This window comes from Mixia osmundae, assembly GCF_000708205.1.
Source record: "Mixia osmundae IAM 14324 unplaced genomic scaffold scaffold_2, whole genome shotgun sequence".
In the NCBI taxonomy this organism is placed as follows: domain Eukaryota; kingdom Fungi; phylum Basidiomycota; class Mixiomycetes; order Mixiales; family Mixiaceae; genus Mixia; species Mixia osmundae.
In genome coordinates this window covers 211,426-238,823 of record NW_014575562.1, presented here as the reverse complement: position 1 = coordinate 238,823, position 27,398 = coordinate 211,426, and the positions used below count along the sequence as shown (strand labels likewise).

Below are 27,398 nucleotides of genomic sequence, written 5' to 3'. Positions count from 1 at the left end.
TGCTGTGTGCTGGGCGATGAGGGCATGACATCGACAGTCACACTGACCCATGGCTCCTCGGAATGCTGGGACGATGACTTTGCGTTCGAGGAGGATGCGATACCGAACAATGCCTTGGCAGCATCCACTTCATCTCAACTGCAACGTCGCTCTCTCTCCGTCTCGCCCGTCAAGACGACCTCTGCTCGCTCAGCTGAGTCCACAAACTTCAAACGGAACAGTTTCGTGACGAGCGTGAAAGGTCGCACGAGTCATGGTGGTCTGGTGATCACTCAGGTCGAATTACCTGAGCGGTTGTCTCGGTCTGCTTCGAATGAGCACAGCATAGAGGAGAACGTCTCGATGGAGGAAGTACCCGACTGGGGTCAAGATGACACAGCGCATGCCACCGGCCGACTCTCAAAGCCAACGTCGAGAAGGCCGTCGACCCAATCGACACGCGCCGCGCGTAGAGTCATCAGCGATCCCAAGTCGCCCGATTCTGCTCTCGACATCCTTGCAGAGAGAGAGAAAGCGAGTCAACGCCTTGCTGGACTACGTCCTTCTCCTCTCGATCTCTCTGTGCCCAGCAGACCGCCCATCAACCAACCCACAAGCGCGACCGAACGACCAGCGAGTCAGTCGCAGCCTGGCCTGTTCAGACGAATCAGCCGGTCAGCTTCGTATGTCGCCAGACGACCTCGCTCGCTCTTCGTTACATCCTCATCAGAGAGTGCAGTCACAAAGCAGAACATAGATGACCCAGGTGCAATAGACGCTGCAAAGCGACCCGCGCTGGCTTGGCAAAACACCCTAGACGATATGTCCTCCCTGGCACTCAACAGAAACTCAATGTCGCATGCTAGTCCGAATCTGAACTCTGTCTCCCCGGAAGCAGATGCGGAGGCGAAATTGGAAGAGTTGCGTTCGTCCGTTCTGCGAGCTGCCGTTCCGCTATCACAGCGCGAGACGGATGCTTCTCCACCCGAGTCGGGCACGAGTGTCACCACACCCAGTAGTATGACCAGCTTGGCATCCGGATCGAGTCAGATTCCACATCGGCCCCGTAAACTGCGAAAGAAATCGAGGACGGCTTCTTTACAGACTGCAGAGGAAGAGGCCAACATCACCAGAAGAGGCTACAGGACTTCCGACTCGCAGCACTCGGAAGGCTCGCTCGCTCATTCTAGCGCATTGCCGCTCTTGTCTGCTACCGATGACGCTTTCGACGTTGAGGACGCTCATCTCGTGACCCTCAGCCCTGTTCTACCTTCTTTCCATCCTTCGCTCTCTGGTCAGCCTGACTCGCCCAAGGAAGACAGAAGAGCCACGGCAGGCAACAGGATATCACGGTCCTTCTCTGGCTTGCTAGGCGCAAGATCCCGCCAAAGTCATAAGCAGAACGGGTTGGACGAGACGGGTACAGCTTTACCGCCTCTCCGACGGGGTATAGACAGAACACCAGATCGGTTGCCGCTGTCAGATACAGAGCTAGATGCGCATGAAAAGGCAGCACAGCTGTCGACTTATCCTCCTTGGGCGAGAGGTGCACGACCCCATCTCAACGAAAGAGCGGGCAGTCTCGACGAAAGACATGCTCGTCAGACTAGTCTGGGGAATCTCAAGATACCCAGCAGGATAATGAGCACGCAAGGCCAGCTCACAGAGAATCTTCGTCTGATCAGGCAGTTCAAGGTGACGATCGAAAGTGGGTCATTGGCAATACCATCTATAAGCACTTTCGCTGACCACATTGCCCAGATCTAAGACTAGCTCAATCGGAATACGACTCCATCCTTGTCGAGATAATCGCAATACAGGTCACAAGCCTGAAGGAAGCAATCGAGCGTTCTGCGATCTGGTGGGACATTGCAAAGATGCTCATCCTGCTCAGCGACGGTTCAGATGTCGACAGCGAGTCTGAGGAAGAGGTCGGCAACACGGACTGGCTGGCTCGATACCGTCTAGCATGTCAGAATGCCAAAGCGGGCACGATTAAAGACCTCCTGGGCGAGATTGCCGGGCGCTTGTCTACGGATCAACCAAAGAGCAGCGCAGAAAGACATCGCATTGTCATAGATAGCTTGCTGGCCAGCTCCTCAACCGCATCTACACCTTCATCGCCTTTCATACCCGACGGATCCCCACGCCAAAACCGCCGAGCGAGCAGAATGGGCGTCACGGGGCTCAAAGATCTACTCAAATCAATGCGAGTCCAGGGTCAAGACAGCGCCGTTTCAGCGGCGCCTGCCAAGAAGCTCGATGTCACTGTAAACGACATCGGCCGACTGCTCTCAATCGCTCAGGGTACAAACATGCACTGTGATGAGACATTGGTCACGCTCGATAAATTACGACGCTCTGTCCATTGAGCACGAATCTACACTGTCTACAATCGGAGCTCGCTCAACACTCGCCGAGCTGAGAATGCACACCCATATTAGCTCTTAGTGCTTGCTGTATTCAGTGCCTGACTGACCTAGCTGAGAATATTGCCATGGATCGCCGGTTATACGACGGAATTGGAGACCGTGAATGCCAGGCAGCCAAGGTACTTTGACGACAAAGACATCGAATCGAACGATCATCTCGTTTTGAGGTGCTGCACCTGCGCTGGGTGCACCCGTGCTGTCCACCAGATTGCCAGATCGCTCGCCGGCTCCATTCGTGGGTCCGATGAAATGAAGTGATCCAGAGGAGCTCTCATTGGGTCTGGCTGGCGAAGCGAGTCGTGTTGCCGCTTGGCTCGGATCTGGGGAACTCGTGTCGCCTTCCTCACGTGCAGACGTCGAAGTTCGGCCTCGTGAGATGCGTGAGCCTCTTCGTAGCAAGCTCGTGCCGCGTTTGAGTCCTTCGGGCGTTTGATTCGGCGTTGCGGCACGATTGGTAGGTGCCTGCGATGCAAAGCTGATGCTTGGGGCATGGGCGCATTCGAACCCAGCTTTGACTGCGCGATGCTTTACGCCCAGTCTGTCGAGGACATGCACAAGATCATCGCGAATGACGCTCGGCGACTTTGTCGAGGTAGTCGCGACGGAGAAGAGACCTTTGAGATAAACTGGCTTGATCTGATCATTCGGTGAAGCTGATAAGTCTGCTGCTGTACCATTCGCTGCATGACGATCCAGACCCGGGCCTGGCTCAGTCGAAAATCCGTCTTGCAGTCGCTCCTCGTGATCCTCAAATAGTGTGTCGGTCTGCAAAGCAGATGGCGAGACTTCTGGCCCGACGCTTTGCCTCGCCACCCTAGGTCGTCTGCGATCGCCACTGACGGTACTAGCCCGAAGCATGCCAGTCGCTTTGGAGTTTGGCGGCGGTGTAACGTTCAGATTGGGTTCGTTGACTAGTGGCAAGGGCGAGGCGGGCGTCAAGCCGCTCGAGCGATGACCGGAGCTTCCTGCCGCGCTTGCTCGGGCGCGTGCTCGTTTCTGCAGATCAGTGTCGTTCGTCGAAGTAGCCCGACCTAGCAGCGTTCCGAAGCGACGAACGAGCGTCGAAGGCTGTAAGGCAACATCGTCATCTCGTGTCGGTTCACCGTTTGGCGAGGCTGGGATTGCCCCATCCTGAGCTACTGACGAAGTTTCGACAGGCCTTGGCTTCGCAATGTAGCCCGGTCGTGGCGAATTAGGTACAGATGCCGAAACAGCGTTCTGTTGCCCCGCAGAGAAGCTGCGCCTATTGTCGAAGTCGGCCAAGGGTTTTGTGCGATCATATGCAGATGTGCTTTGAGGACGTGCGCGAATGGGTGCATTGGGAGCTGGTGTCGAATTGGAGGGCGACATTACGCTGCTCGAGATGGCAGTGCTAGCCGGTCGTGGTGAGGGTGAGCTAAGGTCGACTCCCTGAGCTGTACCAAACGCGCTTGGTGAGACGGCTGTGCTGTCATAGCTCCTCGGCGGTGCAGGCGGCGCTAGTGGACCATGTAGGGATAAGGTAGACGATGCAAACACGCCGGGACCCCAGATCTTCTCCCGCTCGATCTTTTCTTGCACGAGGAAATAAATCGAGATGAGGGGATGGAATCCTCGCGTCGGATCCATCTGATCTGGTCGCATGCCATTGGGTAACGTGAAGGAGCCAGAGCCGTTTGTGCGATCTTGTGTTTCTAGACGATCTTTGCTCGTAGGACTCCCACCCAGCGCAGAAGCTAAACCGCCGGCGAGCTTCTTGCTATAGAAATTTAGACCTGACAGACGTTTCGTGCTACCTTTTGAGGGCTTCGATAGGTCTCGGTCAGGTCGAACAGAGGTCGTTCGTCCTGCTTTGGCATCGTGACTTGCCAAGACAGCTGTATATGCTTCACCGGTGAGCACGTCGCCAAGACGTGCCTCGATCTCATCTGGCGTCCCAAAGTCGAAGCCTGTCATACCCTGTATGACTTCCCTGTTGAGCTCGCCTAGCCGTAGAGGCTCTCGGTGAGGAATATGAGGCACAGGCGGGGATTCATATCCCTTCACTATCCAGGGATGCGAAAGCACCTCGGCCATGGAGGCTCGATTGGCGGGATTGGTCACAAGCATGCGTGATAGCAGATGCTTGCATTCTGGGCATCGCAGTCAGAACCTGCCATCGCACACGAAGTGACGCCCCACCTGCACTGAGCCAATTGGGATATTCGACTTGACCGCGTTTGATCTTTGCATGCAGTGCGGGCATACTTTGATCATCGAAGGGTACCTTTCCGCACACGAGAACGTAGAGTACGATGCCAAAAGACCAAATGTCAACTTCGGGGCCGGTATATACTTTGGCATTCAGCAGTTCTGGTGCTGCAAAGTAGAGCGAGCCGCAAAAGGTAGAGAGGTGAGAATGGGGCGAAAAAAGATTGGATAGACCGAAATCGATGATTTTGATATTGCCTGTCTTTGAGATGAGAATATTCTCGATTTTCAGATCTGCATCGCAACCGAGGGCTTCGTCAGTACAGAGACATGGGCGAGGGGAGATACTGCCTACCTCGATGTACGATGCTGTTAGCGTGGCAATACTCTAACGCGCTACCCATCTGCCTCGCGAACTTCCGAGCACTTCGCTCTCTCAGTCGTCCGTGAGAGATGATATAATCGAGCATCTGGCCGCCGTTGACGTATTCGAAGATCATGTAATAGTGATTCGGATAGACGAGCATTTGTTTCATCCCACAAACATAAGGATGATGTAGTAGCAAGACGATTGAAGCCTCCCTGATCGTTCTGACTTCCTTTGACAGATCCTTTGCGTGTGCTCTTTCCAAGAAAGATTTCGAGGGCGGCAAGACGGCTTTGGGTTTACTGCTTGCCACCTCTCCCGAGCGAGACGTTGTACCATTGTCGGCGTGTGTCTGATCTATAGATCGTCGTTTCTCTCGTTCAGACTGTGCTACCTGTTGCTGTGCTGCTGCAGTAGATGTGAAGCGGGGAATGATCTTGATGGCTACTTTGTCGCCTCCTTTGACACTCTGTCCTAGTTTCACTTTGCCCATACTGCCTGCACCCAAGGTCTTTCCGAGAACCCATTCGCCTAATTGCCGCCTGCTCGAGCTGGCACTGGACGAAGGACCAGGCACGAGCGTATCTGAAGCCGTTGATCGAGAGCCAGAAGGCGCCCTCGCCCTTCCATTGTCCTCTGGCGCCGTTCTGGCATTTGCATGCGGCTTTGTTGCTTGCGGTGGTGAGCCCGTCGAAGCTCTTCTTGATCCTGTTGTACCTACGACGACGGCGTGAGCTTGACACAAGGAGGTAGGACAAGGGAGCATACCCGACGCGCTTGTTTTTCTTTCTGCCGGGTCAAGGGTCGCTCGCGGGGCGTTGAGGTTGGAGTGATCGATGGAAGAGGCCAAGATGGAATGAGGGCGCGAGTTGGGTTTGGAAGAGTAGACAGACTCGTGTGCCGTGTTCTCGCTAACCGTCATGGAAGTGAGCGTGCTCGATCTCTGACGATCTGTCTGTGTCGAACTATCCCTATTCGCATCGGGTGAGGTTGACCGCGGTGCGCCAAGACCAGTGCCGGCTTGCTCGGCGGGTTCTACAGAGGCTGCGGTCTGTGAGGACCGCCTAGAATGGGTCGAAGTTGATGAAGATCCTGGCCTAGGCGTGACATCGTTCACAGGCGTTTGAGTACCCGTAGAGAAGGAGTTCGTGAGAGGAAGAGCGAGGATCTCCTTTGAAGAACTTGCAGAGGTCCTGTCTTGTCTGTCGGCAGGATGTAGCTTACCAGCAATCGCAGGCAAAGCCGAGTTTTGCAGACTCGACGAGGACGACTCGCGCTTCGCTTCTTCTGGGCTCCTCGCAGCATCAGACACTTCGACGTGAGAAGCGTCGAGCGGTAAGATGGCATTGGTAGGCGGCACGAGCAAGTCTAATCTTGTCCTCTCGCTGTGGATATCTCCCGTCGCTTCGATTGTTCTTGCTTCGAGCAGGGCGTCCAGTGGGCTGCTCGACGTGAACGGCGGAGAACTGCTTGAGGGTGAGCCTATGGATTCGTCTAGTGTTGCTTCGACCGCTGACTCGGGCTGACCGGCTGCCATGCTCGAGTCAAAAGGTGTGACTGCGCGCAGTAGCACACTCCTCGCAGGTCTTGCGACCTGCTGTTGGCTCCAGAGAGCTCGATCGCCTGACAGATTCCCCTGCGAATACTATCAGAAGCTCGTCCAATCAGCGCCTTTGTGCCACGACAGGGCGCCAGGGCCACGACGTTGCTGCGTCACTGCGACCCCCACATTCGCGTCTCGTCTCGGGTCGCGCGTCAGGTTGATCATGGCCGAAAGGGCTGCATGATCGTCTGCGGATCAGGCGCAATAAGAGATGAACGGCACAGCGAGCTCAGAGACTGTATCTTCTGCGGCATCAGAGCGGAGAAGGGCTTCACGATCGTCTACGAGTCGGGTTTCTTTGTAGTGATAGAGGATCGGTCACCAGCAGCAACAACGCACTTGCTTTGCATTCCAAAGACGCATATCCCACATGTCAAGATACTGAAGAGAAGCGACTTGGCGATGCTAGCAGAGATGAAAAGTATAGCCGTCCGACTGCTCGAAGAGCGGGGCTATGCGCCGACAGAGCAAAGGTAGCTTGTATCGTGTTGGTGTCACGCGTGAGTGGGCTGACATCAGAGGCAGTCTTGGCTTCCATACTCCCCCGATCTATTCTGTGGGTCCTATGGATTTGCAAATCGGCGGTGGATGAATGACAGCTACGCAGGTGAACCATTTGCATTTGCATGTGCTCGGACTGCCGTTCCGGTCACGCTTCCAGCGATTCGCCTTCAGCCCAGCCTGGCGAGCAGACGGCGGCAAAGGCTTTGCCTGGTTCAGTACGATCGATCAGGTCATTCGCATCATCAGTGCCGGCAAGCAGGTCCGGATCCGGTCCGTTCGCTTGCCAGCATCGGGTGATAGCGAGAGCATTAGAGCGATGTTGTAGCCTTTTCAGCATTAGAAGGTGATCGTATCCAGCGTCCTTGCAGCCAGATCCTATACATCTTGAGTTTGCGCAGTCGGTTGAGCAGCAACCGTCTGTCCACACCGAGATTGTCGAGCTCGAAGCGGGCACTTCCACTAGGCTCACCGCTCGAGAAGATACTGATGAGATCCTCTATCGCACAGGGCACGTCAGTATGGGTAGACGATACACAACATAGATTTGGCATACCTCGTTCAAAGTAATAGCATCGCGTATTGTCGCCGCGTATGTAGAGATGGTCTTGCATATATCTGCCTTTCTGGTATCGCAATTGGGCCAGATCGTATCTTCCATAGTCGCGAAACAGTAGGATGCCGCCAGGTTTCAGCATGCGCCAGATATTGCTAGCTGCATGGTGCCACTCGCGAGGGTGCAGGGCAGACAGAACGAATATACAAGTGACGATATCCACAGAGTGCTCTGCCATGCCTTCAGGTAGGCCTGGGCAAGCGAGATCATAGACCGCCGCTTTGACTCTGGCTACGTTGTAGTCGGGATGCGATCTGACGAGCTGAATCGCTTCATGTGAATAATCGAGCGCGTGCACCGTCAGTAACGGGTTCTCGCTCGCCTTGAGAAGCGGATAGACAGTGGCGCCCGTGCCACAGCCCAACTCTGCTACCGTGCAAGGACCTCTATCGGCTCGACAAGCTCGTTCGAGATCGGGAAACTCCTTGGTCAACCACGCTCTGTCCTTGAAGAACGACGTCTTGACGCGTGCGTAGAAGTTGTCCCACTGGATTGCAGGGGTAGCATTGACTTGTTCTTGCAAGGCAGCAGGAACAGGATGTTGCTTTTGTCGGGTGATTGCTTCTTCTGCCACCTTTTCCTGTTCAGACGTCCATTCGACGTTATCCCATGCATTGAATGCCCATGGGTCTTTCTCGTCTGTGAGCAAGCGACCGCCTTGCTTGAAAGGGGCGCCATTGATCACGTCGCTCTTCGACACGGTCACATCATCGTCCGGCGTGCGATCGTGACGGCCAGATCGCGCTGCGTCTGCCACTGCATCTGCTTGTAGAACACGTATTGTCTGACCTGGACGGCCCATGACGAGTGAGCAAAGCCTGCTCAAAGTCAGTCGAATGTTGGCAGGCGGATGGATCGCAGGAGTTTTTAAATCGCGCCCAGACTGTCCGGTGGGGCACCAGTCTGTGCTTGACCCTTCTTGAAAAGAAATCAGTTTCTCGTGTGCCTGCCACCCCTGGGGCTGGCCAATTGCCGAGCCTCTCGGGCCTCAGCCGGCAACAGCGCTCATACACACAGCTGACCCCGCGCCATGGCGACTCTACCAGCAGCCAATGCAGCCTCGCCTGAGAACAAGGTCAGGGTCGTGATAGGAGCTCAATGGGGAGACGAGGGCAAGGGCAAGCTGGCCGACATCCTAGCAGCCGACTCGGACATCTGCGCGAGATGTGCAGGAGGCAACAATGCTGGTCATACCATCGTCGTCGATATGCCCCAGCCGAATGGCGAGAAGAAAAAGACAATGTTTGACTTTCACCTGCTCCCCTCTGGTCGGTCTCTCGCAGCTTGAGCACAGCATTGTGTCCCATGACATTGGGGGCTCCTACAGGTCTGGTCAACCCCAAGTGCGTTGGGTTCATTGGTGCGGGTGTCGTCGTGCATCTGCCCTCGTTCTTTGCCGAGCTCGACACGCTGCAGAAGAAAGGTACGTCATCAGAACGCTGTCTGTCCTATCGCGATTGACATGCGCTCGCTCACAGGACTGGACTGTGACGGGCGACTGTTCGTATCTGATCGTGCCCATCTCGTCTTTGACTTTCACCAAGTCGTCGACGGTCTGAAAGAAGTCGAGCTCGGCGGCTCAAGGTAGGCGCTCTGTCATTGGGTTTGTGTGATTGCGCTCAAGTAGGAAGCGACTCGACAGCATTGGCACGACCAAGAAAGGCATCGGACCCGCCTACTCTTCCAAAGCGTCACGTTCCGGCCTGAGAATCCACCATCTCTATGACATCGACGCGTTCGCGATCAAGTTTCGCAAGCTCGTCGAGGGTCGCTTCAAGCGCTACGGTCACTTCGAATACGACACCGAGGGAGAGATTGCTCGCTACAAGGTATGCAAGACCTTCAGAGCACACGCTCTGTGGGATCTGAGCGCTCTGGGGACAGGCTTTCGCAGAGAAATTGAAGCCGCATATCGTAGATGGTATCACTTTCATTCACAAAGCGCTAGCCTCGAACAAGCGTATCCTCGTCGAAGGAGCAAACGCGCTCATGCTCGATCTTGACTACGGAACATATCCATTCGTGACAAGCTCGAGCACAAGTATTGGCGGTGTGTGTACTGGCCTGGGCATCCCGCCTAGATGTATCGGCGAGACCATCGGAGTCGTCAAAGCTTACACGACTCGTGTCGGTGCTGGCCCCTTTCCCACCGAACAATTGAATGTACGCATGACCTTTTGCCTTCATCCAACAGCTCAAAAGTCGAGAACAGAACATCGGAAAGCATCTGCAAGAAGTCGGCAGAGAATTTGGCGTCACGACGGGCAGAAGGAGGAGATGCGGCTGGCTCGATCTCGTCGTGCTACGCTATTCTGCCCTCATCAACGGCTACACTGCTCTCAATCTGACCAAGCTCGACATTCTTGACGATCTGGAAGAGTTGATGGTGGCGGTAGGCTACGAACTCGATGGTAAACCTCTCGAGAATTTCCCTGCCGATCTCGACTTGCTCTCTCGCGTATCGGTCAGATACGTCACACTGCCAGGTTGGAAGAGCAGTATCATCGATGTGAGAAAGTACGAAGATCTGCCGGAGAATTGCAAGAGGTACATCGAATTTGCGGAAGATTTCATTGGGGTCAGAATACGCTTCATCGGCGTTGGACCGGGTCGAGAAGCAATGATTACGAGATGATCCGTTGCGCGACCGAAGAGTGCAAAGAATAGAACAACAACAAGTTGGCGCAGTCAGATGCATTTGTAGTCTAGCCGATGTCACCTCGACTGCCTTTCTAGCGATGTACGGACTTGTGATTTCGTCGTTGGCAGCTTTCTAGCGGCGGCTTGCTCCCAGATGGTCACTGCGCTCTGGTCTGTGTCTGGAGAAGTGAGAGCCCATCTGTCGTATAGGTCTAGCACGGTCTCGGTGATGTGCACGAGTGTCTCTTCGCTCGAGACATCAAAGAGCTCCCACCAAGGTCGGGGTTTCAGCGGCAGCGAGACGGCCGGTGTGATCATTGCACAAGCGTAGTAAATCGCTGCCGCTGCGACATCCCCGGGCGGATGCGTAGCTAATAAAGGCGTCAGAAGTCTGGATGTTGAGCATTAGCCGCGCTCTAATGATGGGTAAGAGACCTACGCGTCGTTGCAGAATCCCCATGCTTTGGATGCTACGTCTGAGCGGTTGGCTAGCTCGAGGACTTGGAGGTAGTTGACGAGTGCACCATACGGGTGTTGGACAGATACGTCGAAGCCTAGCCTGCGCTCGCTAGCAAGATCAGTTCCACGTCTTGCTCTATCGGGGAGAGAGCAGATGCCTTTTGAGGATTTGCATCTCGCCAATGACCGTCTCTTCCTTGAGATCGTAGAACTCTTTGGCAAAGTAGTCCATGGGCAAGTAACGAAACTCCTTGGGCCTACTTTGAGCATGCTGCTGAGCAGCTCCTCGCGCGAGGGTGAGAGCCAGTCGGGTTTGATGGTATTCGACAAATTTGAGCAGACAGTCAAAGACGTTGATGAGGTCGCGAATGCGTATCGGCGTTTCTTCTAGCTTCGAGCTCAGGAAGAGCGCAGCGAGTGCTATATCCTGTGTGTGGCTAGGTTTATTCAGACTTGTAGAGCTGTAGTGGACGTGATGAACGGACCCTTACGCCGAAATGCTTGAAGGAAGTGACGAACCAGAATCGCTGGTAGAGTACCGAGGCAGTAGCCATGACGATTTGCGGCAACCTGAGCAGTACGCCAGCTTGCTGAATCAGTATGCTACCAACTGATGGCGCTGCCGTCAACGGATACGTCATATGTCTGGCAAGCAGGACTGACAGGCACGCAGGTCGAGCTCAAGCTGGGCTGGTATGTCGTCTGAGCTAGAGGGCGTCTGAGCCTGTTGGTCTTGGGAAGCGAGCGCATTGTAGAGTTGGCGGACTGACATGCTCCACTCGTGGGGCGGGACAGGCGGCCGGCCGACGACTTTCGAGGAATGCTTGCTCGTGCCGGCGTGGACAAAACGCGAGTCGCTCTATCAATCAATCACATCTACCGACCCGATCAACGTCATCGCCTCGAGTCTCTAGAGCGCAGGATGGAGCTCTCACCCGGCGCACTGATCGATCATGCGTCCATCTTCACCAAGGGCGGCCTAGTGCTCTGGTCACGCAGCTACGGGAGCTCCCGCAATCCCATGAACAGCCTAGCAAGAGATGTCCTCATCCAAGGCAGATCTCACTCCTCCCTCTCTGCCGACGAAGCGCAGACATGGGAGTGTGATAATCTCTCTGTGGGCTATACGCTCGCCAACGAGTACGATCTCATTCTGGCCATTGCTCATCCTCGAGTGATCCAATTGAGCTACCTGCCTGCTTTCCTTGTGGCTCTCAAGGCGCTCTTCATTTCCATGTTTGCAACGAAGCTGTCGGCCTTGTCGAACGCTCTCAAGGTGAATGCTGTCGAGGCATTAGCGCAGCAGTTGGGAGGTATCAGCCTGGCGAGCCCGGACTGGCTGCAAGGATGGGATGCCGCCTTTGCCAGGTTGTTGCAACAGTTTGACAAGACTTCCTCAAGGGTGAGCTCCGACATTGCACGATCCCCACTCGTACTCATCGTGAGATCCTGCAGGGAATGAAAGCGACAAAGACGCCCGGACTGGCTGTCGCCTCGCCCGAGGACAGCGATAGCGCGCCTGCGTCAGAGCCAGATCAACCCCTCGACGGAAAGGCGATATCAAAGAACATGGCAGCCTTCAAAACACGGCAGAAAGGTCTGCGCGGTGGCAAGCAAGCTTCTCGTCCCAGTTCGAGAGCCTCATTGGCAGGCAGCGGAAGTGACACTGGACCTGAATCTGATGCAAAGCGAAAGGCGAGCAAAGTCATGAGGAAGTGGGGCGACGGTGTGCCAACGGAGGAGGACATGACCGCACTCGATTTCAGCTCGAACGATGCGAACGGTCATGAGGAGATTGCTCCTTCTGGCTTGGTAGATTCCAGAGCGATGGGCCAGGTAGATCGAAATGGCCTCTACAATGTCGCAGATTACGCGCTACCTGCTGCTGCCCCTGCCGAAGCATCTACCGGCGGCCTGGGCAGCCTATTCAGCAAGCTTACCGCATCGGTAGGATTGGGCTCGAGGAAGCTGACGGCAGAAGAGCTCAAGCCTGTGCTGTCGACGATGAGAGAGCATCTCATGAATCGCAATGTAGCGAGAGACGTGGCAGAGAAGATCTGCGAGTCCGTCGGCCAGTCCTTGCAAGGAACGACCCTATCTGGCATGGCGTCCGTCAAGACGGAAGTAAGGAAGGCTTTAGAAGTTGCTCTGGTGCGCATCCTCACACCGCGTACGTCGACCGATGTATTGCTCGAGATCACCCGCAAGCGATCCACTTCAATCATGTCTGCTCCTACCCCCTATGTCATCACTTTTGTCGGCGTCAATGGCGTCGGCAAGTCGACGAATCTCAGCAAAGTTGCATTCTGGCTACTCCAGAACAAGCTACGAGTGATGATAGCGGCTTGCGATACTTTCCGGTCTGGCGCAGTCGAACAGCTTCGAGTCCATGTCAACAATCTCTCCAAGCTGTCTGTACAGCCCAGAATAGATGGTCGCAGTTCGATCGAGCTTTACGAGCGAGGTTACGGGAAAGATGCAGCAGGCATTGCCAAAGACGCCATTGCCTACGCCAAGCAAGAAGGTTTCGACGTCATCTTGATCGACACTGCGGGCAGAATGCAGGATAACGAACCGCTCATGCGTGCCCTCGCCAAACTCGTCATGGTCAATCAACCGGATAAGATCGTCTTCGTGGGCGAAGCACTCGTAGGCAATGAAGCTGTCGATCAGCTCAAGAAATTCAACGACTCGCTGCGCAATTTCAGCAATAGTCAACGAGGTGTCGATGGCATCATCGTGAGCAAATTCGATACGGTCAGTGAGAAAGTAGGCGCGGTCCTCTCGATGACTTATACGACTGGCGCACCGGTCTTGTTCGTCGGTACTGGCCAAGTGAGCTCTCCTCATCTAGCTTCCCAATATTGCTCCTGACAAGTGAGCAGACATACTCGGATCTCCGCTCACTGCGCGTTCAGCATATCGTTCAAGCACTCGTGTAGGTCAATCATGTTGTATTGGACGCAAGCTAGGGGCAATGTGTCGTCACCAAAAAGCTTGCGCTAGATCGACGCGTCGCGTCCTTCTTCCGCCTTCGGCCTCCCTTTGGGGCAGCAGCTGCTCCAGAGCCTGATGGCGGAGGATGAATATAGCCGTACGCGGCTCACTGCTCGATCTCAGCAAGGAAACGTTCAGTGGAACGAGCTCGTCTGCGATTTGCTCTGATGGTGGCGCAGATCCTGGAGGCCGAAGTGGCAGATGTCAAGCCGATTGCGACTCTTCTGCGCTCCGTCGCTTTTCATCCGGTGCGATCGCTCTCGGAATTGCGTCCTACGAGCTCATATGATGGTGCCTTCAGCGAGCTATCGTCGTCGTGACGTCTACCGGACTCAATGTGACGGTAGAAGCAGGTCGAGCGCTTCAAGGCAAGCCCACTTCCTCTTGAATTCTGCGACACCCTCACGCGCATCAGCAGCGCACGCATTCCTTCAAAAAGCCGTCTTTGAACGATTCTCCTTTCACCCTCCCACAGACGGTCCTTCGCCAGGCCCACTGACAGCAGAAGATCAAGACGAGATCGAGCTCATCTTCGAGATCCGACTGACTACTTTGCTACAATGCCTCGATATCTTTGGGGGAGCGGCCTCATCTTCTGCTCATACTTTGCTCAGGAAGAGAGCGTGGCAAGAGGAGGAAGAGGAGGGGGAGGATAAACCTGCTTGGGCGAGAGAGACGCGGTCGAAGACGCCGAACGAGAGAGATGCGAGGAAGACGGCGATGAAGCTGTCTTATCGCGGTGTAGGTCACCCCTTGGTCCTACTGTGACTTCTGTCCAGCCTGACCTGCGAAAGTGAGCTGATGAAGAGACAGATTGGAAGAAAGCGGCGTAGTGACGACTTGCGAAATTACGACGTTCGTACCCGAGGAGATCCTCGATATCAGCTTCAGGGAAGAGCTTCGCGTTCAGAAAGTCATCATGAAGGTCTAGCTTTCGTACCAATCCTACAGCTGAAGCTGACAGAGAGCAGAGCGAATGGCTTCTCAACGCATTGTCGGAAGCTGAGAAATCCTGCGATAGGATATGCTTCACTTTTGCGTCGGCCGAGGATAATCCTGCTGCTATCCGAGCTGGTCGACCTCGTCCTCTCTTCCGTGTTGAAGCCCTCACCGACGTCGGCAGTAGCGCAGAAGTGCGTCAAATATCTCTGGCACAAGACAGACGGTTGCTAACGATCGGATCAGATGGAATTTCCTTTTGATCAGGATATCGTCGAGTCTTTCGAATGCGTCGGCATGGTCAGCAATACCTACAAGTTTGACCACCTGCGCTTCGCTTTCAATGCCCTATCTGCTTCTACCAAAACAGTCCGTGGCCTTGCATTGAAGCCTACCGGAGCTCTGACGTGTAGCCCGGCCAGTCCATGCGAACAGATGAGGAAGGATTGCTGTCGCTGCAATTCATGCTGCCCATGAGCTCAGCACGAGGAAGGGCAAAACCAAGTATTGGCTATGCCGAATTTCTGGTCAACTTCTCTTCGCTCACTTAATGTGGGAATGCTGAAGCGGAACGCAGTGCTTGCCGTTATCAGAGACCTGATTGTACCATGTTATACAACATCCATGCATTGCCAGCCTACTCAAGACAATATCTCTAACCAAGGATCACTGGCTCTAGCGCTCTTGGTAGGAGATGTCGAGAGAGCCGGCGTTGAAGCAGGCAAGTAGTCACTGACGATATCGTCAAATACGTCTACAGCTGTACGGGTCCTCAGCACGAGATACATCCTACATCAGTGAGCATACCAGATCGTGCAGGAACATCTCTGATGACAGATTGCTGCCATGCTGGCTGGGTCAGCCCGAGCGTGATCAAACGACGCAAAGTCGGTCCGTCGGGCGGCGGCAGATTCTTTGCAGGTGCTTTTACGCTCTTGCTAGTCTCTTTGCCGGGCACATCGAGAGGACGCTCGTGAGCACGAGACAGCGATCCCAAAGGATCTTTGATTTTTCCGAGGTAGGCAAGTACGTCTCCCTTTGTCAGACCTTTATTGCCCGTCGCCTTGATGGGCGTCGAGTCTGTGATACCTGCCTCAATGAGCAATCGCATTACCGACGGACCGAGAGGTCGTTCAGATTTAATAATTTGCGAGTGAGAGTCATTTGAGGACTCTGGTGAAGTCTTATGATGGTCTGCCGAAGTGTTCTTGTTCGCATCGGTCGCACTACTACTGCCTTTGTCCTGCTCGCTGGTTGATACGTCTTCTTTGCTCTGGTTATGACTAGATTTGGTCTCTGACTTGGTAGGCGCGTCGTCTTTGGGTGCTTCCAGATTAGAGATATCGTCGCCTTCTTCGGCAGTGAGTGCGATCGTCTTCCCCACTACTATCCCACTAGCACCATCCTGACTCTGTTCGCATCATGGATGTCAGCATGCAATCTGAATGCAGTAGACGAGAGACGAACGAGTATCTTGCCCATTATGCCATCATCTTGCGCTTCTACGTCCACTTCTGCTTTGTCTGTCTCTATAGAGAGCAACACATCCCCCGCAGAGAATTTATCGCCTTCCTTGACCTGAGGACACCGCTGGACGTGAGCAGCTCAACCGCTAGTCGACGAGGTGGGCGTACTTTCCACGAGCTGATACTGCCTTGCTCCATCGTGGGCGACATGGAAGGCATCTTCAGCCTGCGCGAGCTCCTCTCAGACGTGGTCAGATAGCTCAAATGCCAAGGAGCTCACTCTGTAATGGCTCGACGATAGGGCGATGAGTGGAACGCTGCCAGGCCAGATCAGCGCGCGATGTATGATGACGTATACAGACAGACTTCTGGTGCATGTGCACCGTCGTAGTGCCAGCATAGAGCGCTTCATAGCGGAAGGAGGTGATGGTACAGGGCGAGCGCTGAGCGAAGAGCCCAACAGTGACAAACTGAATTCTCTATCTGAATTTGAGGACACTTTCATCAAGCGTTGCTCCCCTAGCCGACTCGTTCCCGCTCGGCCACAAGTCTCCACCGCGCGTTCTTGCTCCATCATGGCATCATCGGAAAGTGATCAAGGCGTGTACGTTCGAGCGATGGTCATCAGCAGACGACCTTGTCCCCCTTCCACATCCGCATTGCTAAACAGCATCACAATCGTCTTCGACGGAATCGAGATACCACTACTGCTGCACTCATTGGAGATCGCCTTCAAGACTTCCTGGCAAAGCCGGGCCTGAGGACCAGAGGGGCGGCTTTGCAGATGTCGACGAGGCTGAGAGACTACGTCTAACAGCATTATCATCGTAAGCCAATGCCTGATTGACAGATCAAGAGCCGTCACACGGCGCGACTGCAAGAGAGCCTATACGCTCTCATGGACGACTTGGAGCAAGACGTCAACAACCTTGTTGGGTCTGCAGATGACGCGAAACGTCAAGCTGAGAAAGCTTTCGAGAGACTCGAGCATCGACGAGTCAGCTGTCTGCGTGTCGAGTGCCTGCGTCATGATCGAACAAGTGGACACAAGCTCATCGCTACATCGGCCCCACAAGTGAGAGATCTGTCCATTTTTTTCAGCGAGAAAGCCCTTGAGGCGCAAGGTCTGCAGCTTGTCGACGTCCAATATCACATGACGTGGGATCGGGAAGAGCTTGATGCGCTGACGATTTCTGCCCTTGAAGAGGAGCTCGCCGGTCGGTGTTTTGCGGGCTATTCGGAACCAGAAATTGTCAAGAAGCGGCGCTGGAGATCTTCTCAAACATGTGTGATACGAGGCCTTTAAGCATTACAAACGTCTTGACTCGACGGCTCAGGGAATAGACGAATGCGTGCGGCACTGGCGCTCAAAGCTACGGAAAGCGCAAAGAGCGCGATATGGCCAAGGATACCCATATACGATCACGGTCTATCGAGAGACGATGCTCCATATGGCACGCCTGACGATATAGGAAGCTCAGAGAATAACGCCGAGTAAAGCAGCGCGTCAGCATGTGCTAGATTCACAGGAACTCCGACACGTAATGGGCATGCACACAAGAGCGTGACACCACGGTATCCGAGTTGACGATTGGTTGCATGCATATAGGCGTGGCACGGATGCCCTCGAGGATTGCGAGCTGATGCCGATTGGGGTTGACTGAGAGCTCCCGAATCGCTGTGCATACTTTAATGCTCTTCGCGGTTGAGAGGTGCTGATCGGGTCTGCTGCCCAGCCTGGCTCGAGAGTATATGAGAGTGCTACGCGATCTGTTCTAAGATTAGATTGATTGCGCAGATAGCGGCGGGACGACATTCGGCAGTCAGCAGCAGCAAGTCCCCGCCACGCGATACAGCATGGACAAGCTCAAGAAAGGCCTAGACAAGCTCAAAGTCGGTGTCAGTTCGGCGACTGCTGGTCGGGTGGAGCTCAAGTTGCGCAATGAGACGGGCTTGCCGCTCGAAATCGTTGCTTGGCCTGTGTACGTGTCTGCCAAAGCACTCAATGTCGACGGGGATGCACTACCGCCTGCCGAATCCACAGATGACGACGACACCAAGGACGATGGCGTGTGCAAGCTACTCCCTTATCAGGGCTATGCGTTCGATGGCACAGTGCCAAAGACCGGCACACGCTACGACGAGCAAGACATATCGCTAGGCTCGATCAGACAGAACCACGCAGGCGTCAAGGCCGTCGTGGCATCTCATCCCCACTTCGGCTGGGTCTACTTTGACCTGATCAAGGGAGATAGTTCGCGATTGCACTTGCAAGCCTATCTCAAACTCGATCGAAATGGCATCGTCGAAGCATCTGTCGGCTACCTAGATGTAGACAGTCAGGACGAAAAGCCGCAGCCTTCGGGAGAGCTAGCAAGAGGCACCTTCACAGACAAAGACGCGACGGAAGTACAGCTTGTCTTGACGCGCGAGATTGCCGACAAGGTGAATCAGGTCAACGATGAGACACACGAGGCCAGCAAGATTGAGCTGGGCAAAGGGCTCGAGGTTTCTACTTACGTGTCCCATCTAGCAGGTCGAGTCACGATTCTCGCGGGCAAGGAAGCTCGCTATCATGAATACAACAAGCCTGCCCCACCTGCTCGTTCGGGCGATATCAGATACAGCAAGCACGAGCTCGAAGGAACCACATCAAAGTATGTCGGTCTCTTCGTAGAGCAAGACCAGACGCCTTTCTTCGAAGGGCATGCGAGGGTCAATCCTGTTTCTGGCAAGGCACACGGCAAGCCGTTTGTGTCCACTCGCGTGTCTACTGCTCGCTTCTCTCCCGACGGAAAGCTCGCAATGAACTATGGCTTCAGTGACGCACTGCAGGGTCGCCCGGATCAGCTCTACTGTTATGTTACGATCTCACATGAAAATTGGCTCGGAGACTTGATCGCCGAAGATGCGGCATGGCTCGAGAAGCCGTTCTCGAAACTCGTGCTGGCGGGTGCACACGATGCTGGCATGTTCACAGAGCTCGATCCCGGCTTGTCAGCCTTGATACAATCTGGGAAGCTCAACGAAGCGCTCGGCCATCGTAAAGTGCAAGAGACGCTCACGCCTGTTGCACATGCCCTGATTCATGTCCTTAAGGCGATCAAGCTTGATCCTGCACGCATCATCAACAATATTGCCCTCACGCAGAAGGACACATTTGCGAACCAGCTCAAGCTTGGCGTTCGTTTCTTCGACTTTAGGTCAGTCGCTGCCATCATTGCGCTTTCTCCACCTGATGGGTCGCCGCGGCAACAGACCGGGATATGCGTTCACCGATGTGGTAGAGATGAAGCAAGGCGACCTTCGACATATTCATGCGCTCGTACCTGGCTGCAGCTATGCAGTCTTCCTCAACGACGTTATCGAATTCCTCGCCACTCATCCGAAGGAGATCGTCTTCTACGAGATCAAGAACGACGGCATCATTCTGCAAAAGCCCATCGAGCGCAATGGAGAAGTCGTGGCGCTCAGCATGGTCCCTACTGCCGAAGTGCTTGCCGAATATCTCAGGAAGGCGTTCGAAGCGTGCAACAAACCGGAAGCAAGCACGATCAAGGTCGGCGGTCCTGAAGATCTCGATACGCCGATTGGCGAATTGCTGAAGGCAAACAAGCGACTCATCATCGCTGACCGCGTGCATGACCCCGAAGGGTGGCAAAGATCAGATTCGTACGATCATCCTGCTTACAATACAATCGATCCGGCAACGATCATTGTTAAGCTGAACGAGCTATTAGCACAAGCAGACAAGGATCCATCGACAAATGGACGAAAGAAGGGTGCAATCTACCAGTGCCAGGCTACGCCCACGTCGAGCTTATCAGAAGACGCTTTCGCTAGCTTGTCCTGGTCAGATGCCAGCTCCTTGCTCAACTACATGAAGCCCCAGAATGATAGGCAGATCTACCCTTGGATCCAGCAACATGAACTCACAGACGAAGGCACTGTCATTCTTCTCAACGACTACGTCGATGGCGCGCTCGTCGAGATGGCCATCGATAAGTCAAGACAGCGTGCCAATCTGTACAATTAACCATTTGACATCAACAACAGTTCAACTCATTCATTGCATGCTCTCTCGTGTCTGGGATCATCTGCGCCAATACTGAGCTGCAGCGTGAAGTCGATCGAGCACGGCTGCCCAGGACGAAGTCTCATTGAGCAAGCCCTCGAAGTAGCGGATGGCATCCTCTTCCGACAGATCGAGCCGGAATTTATCTTGTACTTTCATCACTGCCTTGTCCGGCTCGAGACGAATGTCGGGTATATTGGCATCCACCATAAGTGCGACAAGGTTGATAATCAGGTTCGCATTCTTACGCAGAATGGTAAAGGCCGTAAAGCAGAGGTTGCGGAAACGCAGGTAGTGAGGTGAAGAAGCGCCGCCCATTGCGTCAACCATCTCTTTGCAGATCTTCATCGCAGGCGGGAATGGCTTGGGGTCTCTACCGAGTATGTAGCCAAAATCGACATGAAAGAAGTGACCATCCGGTGATAGTAGCAAGTTATCGAGATGGCGATCCCCTACGCCCAAGAGGTACGTGACGACGCAATAGCCAGCGCAGCTTCGGATGTAGGTGTCCAGTACCGAAGCTTCGACGCCGAATGTGATTTCGCTTGACGTGTCAGGACGATGCGCTCGCAGGTAGCCGAGCAATTGCCCTCCGTATTCGCTCGATATCTCACCGAGCGTTCGACTGGGAACAAACTGCACAATCCCGTCTGCTATACCGGTAGCGAGAACTTGATAAGGCATCAGCTTGAGGTCCAGATTTTCCTTGCGCAACAAGCGTTCCATAAGAGTGAACAACTGGATGACGAGTTGATCTTGGCGCAGGTCATCACCATTTTTGAAGATGACGGGAAATTCTGAGCCATCGCTTTGTCGCAAGCCTAAGCGAAGGGGATACAGATTGCTTTTGAACACACTGGACGTGTCTGCATCGATGCCCACAATCTCAATGCGAGCATCGAGCGGTAGAGGTAATGGAGCGAAATGCTGCAGGCCTGCTCGTTGATCGTTGATGCTCGCTTTGAGTTTCTCGATCTTCTTCGGCCTGGCATCTTTACTGGAGCGAAGATCCTTTGCCAGCTTGCTCAGCGTTGCGACGAACTCGCCCTGCCGCTTGAGCAGTTCACGCTGCGCCGTTCCGTCCGGCCGCTCGAGCATGCGCGTCATGAATCGCCAGACAACTTTGCCGTAGAGCTTTCCCGTCAGCCTGTCCGCACATTCGACCATGAGGTACCAGTGCAGCTTGTTGCCTAGTACGAGATTTTTGACGCCTCTCTCGATGAGGAAGTCCTCGAGCGAAGTGACTTGGGTGTGCGTGTTCTGGGTAACAGAAGATCGTTTGTTGAAATGGCGCGAAGCCATGACACTCTGATGTACCGCCGCGCTGCTTGCCGAGGCGTCGAACTTGAGTGCTTGCACGAGCTGAAGCAAGTACAGAATCAATTCCTGCCGGCCTGTCAGATTGTGTCAGCTCGAGGGTAGCAAAGACTTACATCATCATCCGCGCGCGCTAGCACAGAGACAGCATAGCTCCTGACTCGACTATCTCTGAACGCTTCACCGGGACCGAGAAGCTCGAGAGCGTCATCGATATCGATGGCTGTCCACATCGGCAAGAGCACGTCGATAGCCTGCTCTACTTCGCCCAGATCAGACCAAACGACGCTCTTGAGGAACTTCGTCAGGGCTCGTTTGTCCTTGCTCAGGTAGAAGCGATATTTCCAGATCATGTTTCGCTGATCTGGAGTCAGGGGCTGCGTGGGTGGATAGAGCAATATTTCGTTGAGCTCATCGCGCTTCTGTGGTGTTTCAGGTTTGAGCTCGCGATCGAGTGCGCCCGAACGATGACTTCGAACAAGACGCCTGTGCTTTGCTTCGACGGGATTGGGCCGACATATCTCTGGATCGACGACCTTGAAGACATCGTATTGGACCGTGTTGGCAAGCGATGACGACTGTGCGGGCGCATTGGGATTATGAGAGGAGGCGGAAGAAGTGAGTGTAGTCGTGGTAGATTGCGCAGTGTTGCTAGATGGCACAGACAGAAGAGGAAGAGAAGGAGGTGGGTACTCTAGTTCGTGAAAGATGATGGGATGATCGAATCTTGGCAGATCGACGTAGAGATAGAGCTTATTGGATTTGACCGACTCCTCAGCATGGATCCTCTCGATTTCTCGAAACGTTAGCTTGTCTAACCAATCCAGAGGCTTTATATCCCCTCCTTCGTACTTCTTGACGAGCTTCTCTAGTCTTCCCATCTCATCTGCTTCGCCATCGTCTGGCTTCACCTTTGCAGGCGTATTGGTGTGAACAGATCCATCGGCATGTGAGCCTTGCCAGACTAAGCAGCGTTGCTTTCCTTTGCGCAGTGTGCGCTTCCTCGAGAAGAGCGAGAGCGTCGTACCGCCAACGATTGCCTTGAAGCCGTTGCTTGTGGGCCCTGTAGAAGGACCAGCAGTGTCCCATATTGTGATGGCAAGCTGCGCGTCAAGGGGCAGCAGTTTGATGGGAACGGGCAGTGTCATCGGTTGACTCCATCTGCGCAACGCTCAGGAAGATATGAGACCACTGCCAGGAGGACATACGTATAGCTGTCTATCGGACCCTTCGAGGAGGCAGGGAATCGCTTGTGTGGAGTCTGAAATTCGATTGTCATGGGCTTATTGCCTGCATAGAGCTGGACTGTGATGTAGAGATCGGATGGACGAGAGCTATGTACGCCTACAAACCTTGCCTCGGGATGCTCGAGGAGGTAGGAAAGTGGCTTGGTCGGACGCTTTCCTTCGAGGCTATCACTGTCGAGGCGCGTCAGCCTAGACAAGATAGGCGAGAAGTGACTTGCAGCTTGAAGGAGAGAGGTATGGATAGATCTGAGCTTCGACCAAGGTTCAGCTGGTGATTGAGGGCATCCTGTGTCTCCATGTTGCAGGTGCCTCGACCGTTGTGGTGCGCTGAGCGCTGAGCCGCGCTCCCTTTTGTCGTCAGCATCTGTTTTCGTCTTATCAAATCAAATTGATCGCAAGGCCAAGCGATTGATTGATTTACCTTTGCTTTTGCGCGAGCTTCGAAAGACGCATTCATGTCGTCAGGCGTGCGGCCAGAAGGGCAGGGCAGCTTGTCTGGGAGCACTAGCGCAGCTATACGAAAAGCCCTGAGGCAAGACAGAGAAGCGCTCGGATCTCCAACGCCCAGTGCGACATCCTCGAGCGGCATCCACTCTCAAACTCGTGCAGCCAATCCCTCTGCGATCAATTTGCTCGGGCGAAGCTACCATCAGCACAGACCGTTCAGCGAGTCACTCTCAGCTTCTTGGACTGAGTCTGCGGGCGACATCAGGTCAGTCAACTCTCAGTGAGCTCAAAGTTCAGGCTCAATGATGTTGCAATGGCAGAGCAAGCTCTGCCCGCCTGGGCTCGCTCGGACTGACAGATGGGAGTGATGATGAAGACGAAGTAGATGCTGCGGGATCATTCGAGCAGCATAGCCTCAAGGGCGCACAAAAGAGCTTAAAGAATGAAGCGCAAATGGGCAAACCCATACCTGGACTCTCAGCTCAGAGCAATGGTGCCAAGACAGTCGCGGGCACAAGCGTGAATATCCGAAGCGCACCTTCGGGTCTGTCTCTTGCGATGCTTGCCTCTGGCTCAGCCGGTACATCACCGACCGCGCCTACAGCTGGTCGGACGACTAGCTCGGGTCAGAGAACTCCCATCCCACGCTCACGACATACTTCGCCGCCGAGCCAAGAAATCTCTGCAACTAACATGGAAGCCGGTGTCACGAGGGATTCGCTCTGCGCGGAGAATGAGACGGCTGAGGATCCGAATTCATCTGCCGCTGCATGGAGTCAAGCTTCTGAGCCTGCTGCTCAGTCTGACGAGACGACGCCTTTGCTGCTCAAGAAGACGACAGAAATTGAGCCTGCAGAGCTGCTTCAGACCAACCACTCTTGGTCCTCGCTTGCGCAAAGGATCCACCCACTCAGACGTATCTCCAGAGCGGGTCATAACGCGTTGCAAGACTTTCGCAAATTGTCACGTGAAGATTTACTTGTGGCCGCTCGAAGACCGATACAACTCATCCCGGCAGTCATACTAGGCATACTGATGAATTTGCTCGACGGCGTCAGTTACGGCATGATCATGTTCCGGACAGATCTACCGCTCTTTGCAAATTTTGGCGGTATCGGCGTTTCGATGTTTTTTGCCAGCTGTCTCATCAGTCAGATCGTGTACTCCACCAGCAGTATCTTCAAGGCCGGTAACGGTTCGATGATGATTGAGATCGTACCTTTCCTCCATCAGATCTCAACGAGTATCTACGATAGCATTGGCGACGGTCAAGACGCTCGCATCATCTCCACCACCATGTTCGCCTATGCCTTTTCTTCGATTCTGACAGGCAAGTCCAGCCATAGTGCACGTGGAACGTCATGCTTATCTAAATCGATGGGGCAGGCATCGTCTTCTTCAGCCTCGGCGCGGCAAAATTAGGCCAGCTCATCGAATTCTTCCCTCGCCATATCCTCGTTGGCTGTGTCGCGGGCATCGGCGCATTTCTCGTTGAAACAGGGTAAGATCATCTTCTGAGTCCTCGAAACGTTGCTCAGCTTCACCTCGGCAGACTCACGGTCACTGCAAGGATGCAAGGCGAGCTCGAATTCAATATGGACACGTTGCGGACATTCATGCGCGAAGACACTTTGCCGTTATGGGTACTGCCCGTCTGGATTCGATCTGAGTGTTGAGCTGACGAGTGCTGCAGACGATCCCACTTGCATTAGCAGTATTGCTTCGCATCATCACGCATCGGTACACGCATCCCCTCATTGTGCCAGCGTACTTCATCGCCGTGCCCATCATCTTCTACATTTGTGTCGCTGCACTCGGCTTGTCGATCCCGGGCCTGCGAGAGAGCGGATGGATATTTGAGCTCGACGGCGTCAATACCCCTTGGTATACTTTCTATACGCTCTATGGTGAGACATCCAATCCGTGTGCACGGGAGCCGGGCTTATCGTGTGTAACAGATTTTGGCAACTGCGACTGGGGAGCTTTAATTGCAACGATACCGACTCAGCTCGCACTCTGCTTCTTTGCGATTTTACATGTGCCCATCAATGTGCCTGCGCTGGCTCTATCGATCGGCGAAGATGGCGTCAAGACGGACACTGAGCTCGTCAACCATGGCGTCTCAAATGTTCTTGCGGGCTTGCTGGGTACAATCCCTAATTATCTCTGTGCGCAAAGATTAGCCAAGAAAGTGCAGCGCTGACGCGTGGTGGACAGGCTATGTCAATAGTGTCCTTTTCTATCGCATTGGAGGCGATACCCGATTGGCGGGCTTTATGCTGGCCATCGCGACAGCTGCTGTCATGCTCGCGGGGCCAGGCATCATCGGTTACCTGCCTGTCATGGTCGTCGGCGCCCTCATTCATTTGCTTGGCATCGACCTTCTCAAGGAAGGCATTTGGGATACTTGGGGTCGTGTCTCTCCGTGGGTCATGTCACACTCGTGCCGGACCATGCTGAGCCGCACTGACAGAGCCGAATATGCGACAATCTGGATCATCATCATCGCCATGACAGTCTGGGACTTTGTCGTTGGTATCGGCGTTGGCATCGTTGTTGCTTGCGCGCACTTTGTCGTCACTTCAAGCCAACGACGTGCCATCCGAAGCATCATCAGTGGCGAGACTGCAAAGTGAGCATCGGACTCGTCAAATCTCGCCGCGCTGACGTTTCTCAGATCGACTGTGCGGCGGCCACCTTCACAGAGCGCTTTCCTGCGAGAAGTAGGATCTCAGACTCGCGTCATCAGACTGCAAGGCTTTCTCTTCTTCGGAACTACCTCAGCTTGCGAAACAGCGATCCGCGAGATACTCGATGTTGCCGCGTGGTCGAAGAGTCCAATACGGTTCCTCGTGCTCGACTTTACGCTCGCTTCGGGTCGGCACATCTTCGCTTGGGTGGCCAAAAACTTGCTGACAAGCGACGTCGTCACAGGGGTCGACTTCAGTGCCGCCGAAGCCTTCCTGCGCGTTCAGCGGCTTTGCGAGACCAAAAGCGTCGGTCTCGTCTTGTGCGGATGCCCGCCGGAGTCGCCCATCGGTCGAGCACTTCGCGGCGTCGACCTCTGGGCAGGCCATGGCGAGACTTCACTCAAAGTCTTTGAGTCTCTCAACGATTCTCTCGAGGTCTGTTCCACCTGTAGCAGCTAAGCGTTTGTGTCGCTGAGCTGAAGGGGCCTTGGCAGCATTGCGAGAATTCCCAACTTAGGAGCCTCTATTCGCGCGATCTGCATCCTCCCAAAGTAGCAGACGGATCTGCCATCAGCATATGCAAGTTTTTCTGCCCTCAGCAAATCAATTCAGCTTACAGGTCTGATGACGAACCAGCTGCGCCGCTGAACGATCCTGCGTTGAGCAATCCATCTGCATTCGAGTTCTCGCCGAGAAGGCGTCACCTTGCTTCTGCAGCAGGCAATACGCTCATGCGTGCCGAAACGCCCAAGGAAAAGACCCACTTTGGTCAGCCGATGCTCATCTTTCGGCAAGCTTTCCGACCATTTGCGACCAAGGAAGAACCGATCACGGACGAATTTCTCTTTAAGCTTGTGCCGCATTTTCATCGCGTGCATGTGCCAGAAGGAACGATCCTTTGGCGTGCAGGCGATCCCGCAGACGGGCAAGCAGCTCGCCGTCTAGTTTCGATGATCTGCTGATACCAATGGCAGGTTCTTCTTGATCGAGAGTGGCATGCTTCGAGCAGAATACGATTATGCACCGTTGGCCGCAATGGATCGCCACGGACACATGACAGAATCGATGTTGCCCGGCACAGTCGCAGGCGAGCTCACATTCCTCAGCGGCTCAAAACGCAACACGACGGTGACAGCAGAACGGGATGCTGTTCTCTGGCGGATGGATAGTGCCGCGAGCGAGGCACTCGAAGAAGACGGCAGTGCGGGCATTGCCGCAAGTCGGTTACTCTGGAAGGTCCTTCTGCGTATCTCGAAAGAGGAGCAAGAGGTTCTCATGGGTCATCTCATCACGTCTCTGTGACCTAGATTGTACCAAAGCTGCATTCGTGCTTGTCTTGATATCAACGATGACGCGATGACGCGCGGCAGTTTTATCTTTTTATCCGGAGCCAGGAGCAGTCGAAGAGTTCGAGATCCGTCCAGTCTGGAGCCTGCTGGCTGGCAAGAACGCAG

At 54.3% G+C, this 27,398-nt stretch overlaps 11 protein-coding genes across 11 annotated transcripts; 6 read left to right on the top strand and 5 right to left on the bottom strand.

Moving 5' to 3' along the window:
* Window positions 1-24: 24 nt before the first annotated feature.
* L969DRAFT_92481 (uncharacterized protein) lies at window positions 25-2,351 on the top strand (the record flags this gene model as incomplete). Its single annotated transcript, XM_014714389.1, has 2 exons — window positions 25-1,687; window positions 1,741-2,351. 2 exons carry the CDS (start codon window positions 25-27, stop codon window positions 2,349-2,351), a joined length of 2,274 nt encoding a protein of 757 aa, XP_014569875.1.
* A 75-nt stretch (window positions 2,352-2,426) lies between these two features.
* On the bottom strand, window positions 2,427-6,484 carry L969DRAFT_15266 (uncharacterized protein; the record flags this gene model as incomplete). The annotated part of the gene is made up of 4 exons (XM_014714199.1): window positions 2,427-4,522; window positions 4,572-4,874; window positions 4,936-5,664; window positions 5,716-6,484. The coding sequence occupies 4 exons, from the start codon at window positions 6,482-6,484 to the stop codon at window positions 2,427-2,429; spliced, it is 3,897 nt and encodes a 1,298-aa protein (XP_014569685.1).
* A 246-nt stretch (window positions 6,485-6,730) lies between these two features.
* On the top strand, window positions 6,731-7,379 carry L969DRAFT_44856 (uncharacterized protein; the record flags this gene model as incomplete). The annotated part of the gene is made up of 3 exons (XM_014714388.1): window positions 6,731-7,023; window positions 7,076-7,106; window positions 7,158-7,379. 3 exons carry the CDS (start codon window positions 6,731-6,733, stop codon window positions 7,377-7,379), a joined length of 546 nt encoding a protein of 181 aa, XP_014569874.1.
* An 11-nt stretch (window positions 7,380-7,390) lies between these two features.
* Window positions 7,391-8,469, bottom strand: L969DRAFT_45170 (uncharacterized protein; the record flags this gene model as incomplete). The annotated part of the gene is made up of 3 exons (XM_014714387.1): window positions 7,391-7,429; window positions 7,480-7,550; window positions 7,608-8,469. The coding sequence occupies 3 exons, from the start codon at window positions 8,467-8,469 to the stop codon at window positions 7,391-7,393; spliced, it is 972 nt and encodes a 323-aa protein (XP_014569873.1).
* Window positions 8,470-8,697: 228 nt separating this feature from the next.
* Window positions 8,698-10,302, top strand: L969DRAFT_45039 (uncharacterized protein; the record flags this gene model as incomplete). Its single annotated transcript, XM_014714386.1, has 6 exons — window positions 8,698-8,935; window positions 8,995-9,090; window positions 9,146-9,251; window positions 9,310-9,496; window positions 9,552-9,830; window positions 9,880-10,302. 6 exons carry the CDS (start codon window positions 8,698-8,700, stop codon window positions 10,300-10,302), a joined length of 1,329 nt encoding a protein of 442 aa, XP_014569872.1.
* An 80-nt stretch (window positions 10,303-10,382) lies between these two features.
* Window positions 10,383-11,538, bottom strand: L969DRAFT_92476 (uncharacterized protein; the record flags this gene model as incomplete). The annotated part of the gene is made up of 5 exons (XM_014714385.1): window positions 10,383-10,698; window positions 10,747-10,866; window positions 10,925-11,193; window positions 11,252-11,376; window positions 11,430-11,538. 5 exons carry the CDS (start codon window positions 11,536-11,538, stop codon window positions 10,383-10,385), a joined length of 939 nt encoding a protein of 312 aa, XP_014569871.1.
* Window positions 11,539-11,622: 84 nt separating this feature from the next.
* L969DRAFT_58156 (uncharacterized protein) lies at window positions 11,623-15,591 on the top strand. Its single transcript, XM_014714384.1, has 12 exons — window positions 11,623-12,168; window positions 12,222-13,601; window positions 13,649-13,704; window positions 13,859-13,895; window positions 13,943-14,011; window positions 14,065-14,131; window positions 14,182-14,527; window positions 14,577-14,688; window positions 14,735-14,896; window positions 14,949-15,071; window positions 15,125-15,229; window positions 15,280-15,591. Exons 1-12 carry the CDS (start codon window positions 11,689-11,691, stop codon window positions 15,301-15,303), a joined length of 2,961 nt encoding a protein of 986 aa, XP_014569870.1. The 5' UTR covers window positions 11,623-11,688; the 3' UTR covers window positions 15,304-15,591.
* L969DRAFT_92474 (uncharacterized protein) lies at window positions 15,344-16,580 on the bottom strand (the record flags this gene model as incomplete). The annotated part of the gene is made up of 6 exons (XM_014714383.1): window positions 15,344-15,462; window positions 15,510-16,113; window positions 16,170-16,280; window positions 16,337-16,394; window positions 16,449-16,485; window positions 16,535-16,580. The coding sequence occupies 6 exons, from the start codon at window positions 16,578-16,580 to the stop codon at window positions 15,344-15,346; spliced, it is 975 nt and encodes a 324-aa protein (XP_014569869.1).
* Window positions 16,581-18,025: 1,445 nt separating this feature from the next.
* L969DRAFT_44743 (uncharacterized protein) lies at window positions 18,026-20,204 on the top strand (the record flags this gene model as incomplete). The annotated part of the gene is made up of 2 exons (XM_014714382.1): window positions 18,026-19,371; window positions 19,427-20,204. 2 exons carry the CDS (start codon window positions 18,026-18,028, stop codon window positions 20,202-20,204), a joined length of 2,124 nt encoding a protein of 707 aa, XP_014569868.1.
* Window positions 20,205-20,261: 57 nt separating this feature from the next.
* L969DRAFT_92472 (uncharacterized protein) lies at window positions 20,262-23,105 on the bottom strand (the record flags this gene model as incomplete). Its single annotated transcript, XM_014714381.1, has 4 exons — window positions 20,262-21,629; window positions 21,677-22,721; window positions 22,769-22,978; window positions 23,026-23,105. The coding sequence occupies 4 exons, from the start codon at window positions 23,103-23,105 to the stop codon at window positions 20,262-20,264; spliced, it is 2,703 nt and encodes a 900-aa protein (XP_014569867.1).
* Window positions 23,106-23,238: 133 nt separating this feature from the next.
* L969DRAFT_58147 (uncharacterized protein) lies at window positions 23,239-27,279 on the top strand. The gene is made up of 12 exons (XM_014714380.1): window positions 23,239-23,519; window positions 23,575-24,584; window positions 24,641-24,755; window positions 24,807-24,897; window positions 24,948-25,161; window positions 25,213-25,422; window positions 25,472-25,679; window positions 25,728-25,886; window positions 25,932-26,131; window positions 26,189-26,379; window positions 26,439-26,869; window positions 26,919-27,279. Exons 1-12 carry the CDS (start codon window positions 23,263-23,265, stop codon window positions 27,244-27,246), a joined length of 3,414 nt encoding a protein of 1,137 aa, XP_014569866.1. The 5' UTR covers window positions 23,239-23,262; the 3' UTR covers window positions 27,247-27,279.
* The last annotated feature ends 119 nt before the right edge of the window (window positions 27,280-27,398 follow it).

What these genes read in the sequence shown, in the direction of transcription:
- L969DRAFT_58156 (XM_014714384.1), top strand. Translation starts at nt 11,689, where the DNA reads ATGGAGCTCTCACCCGGCGCACTGATCGATCATGCGTCCATCTTCACC. An exon ending in TGTTCGTCGGTACTGGCCAA is followed by an intron (nt 13,602 to 13,648) that starts GTGAGCTCTCCT and finishes CTGACAAGTGAG; the next exon opens with CAGACATACTCGGATCTCCG. An exon ending in CTCGATCTCAGCAAGGAAAC is followed by an intron (nt 13,896 to 13,942) that starts GTTCAGTGGAAC and finishes ATGGTGGCGCAG; the next exon opens with ATCCTGGAGGCCGAAGTGGC.
- L969DRAFT_58147 (XM_014714380.1), top strand. Translation starts at nt 23,263, where the DNA reads ATGTCGTCAGGCGTGCGGCCAGAAGGGCAGGGCAGCTTGTCTGGGAGC. An exon ending in TACAATCCCTAATTATCTCT is followed by an intron (nt 25,423 to 25,471) that starts GTGCGCAAAGAT and finishes CGTGGTGGACAG; the next exon opens with GCTATGTCAATAGTGTCCTT. An exon ending in ATCAGTGGCGAGACTGCAAA is followed by an intron (nt 25,887 to 25,931) that starts GTGAGCATCGGA and finishes GACGTTTCTCAG; the next exon opens with ATCGACTGTGCGGCGGCCAC.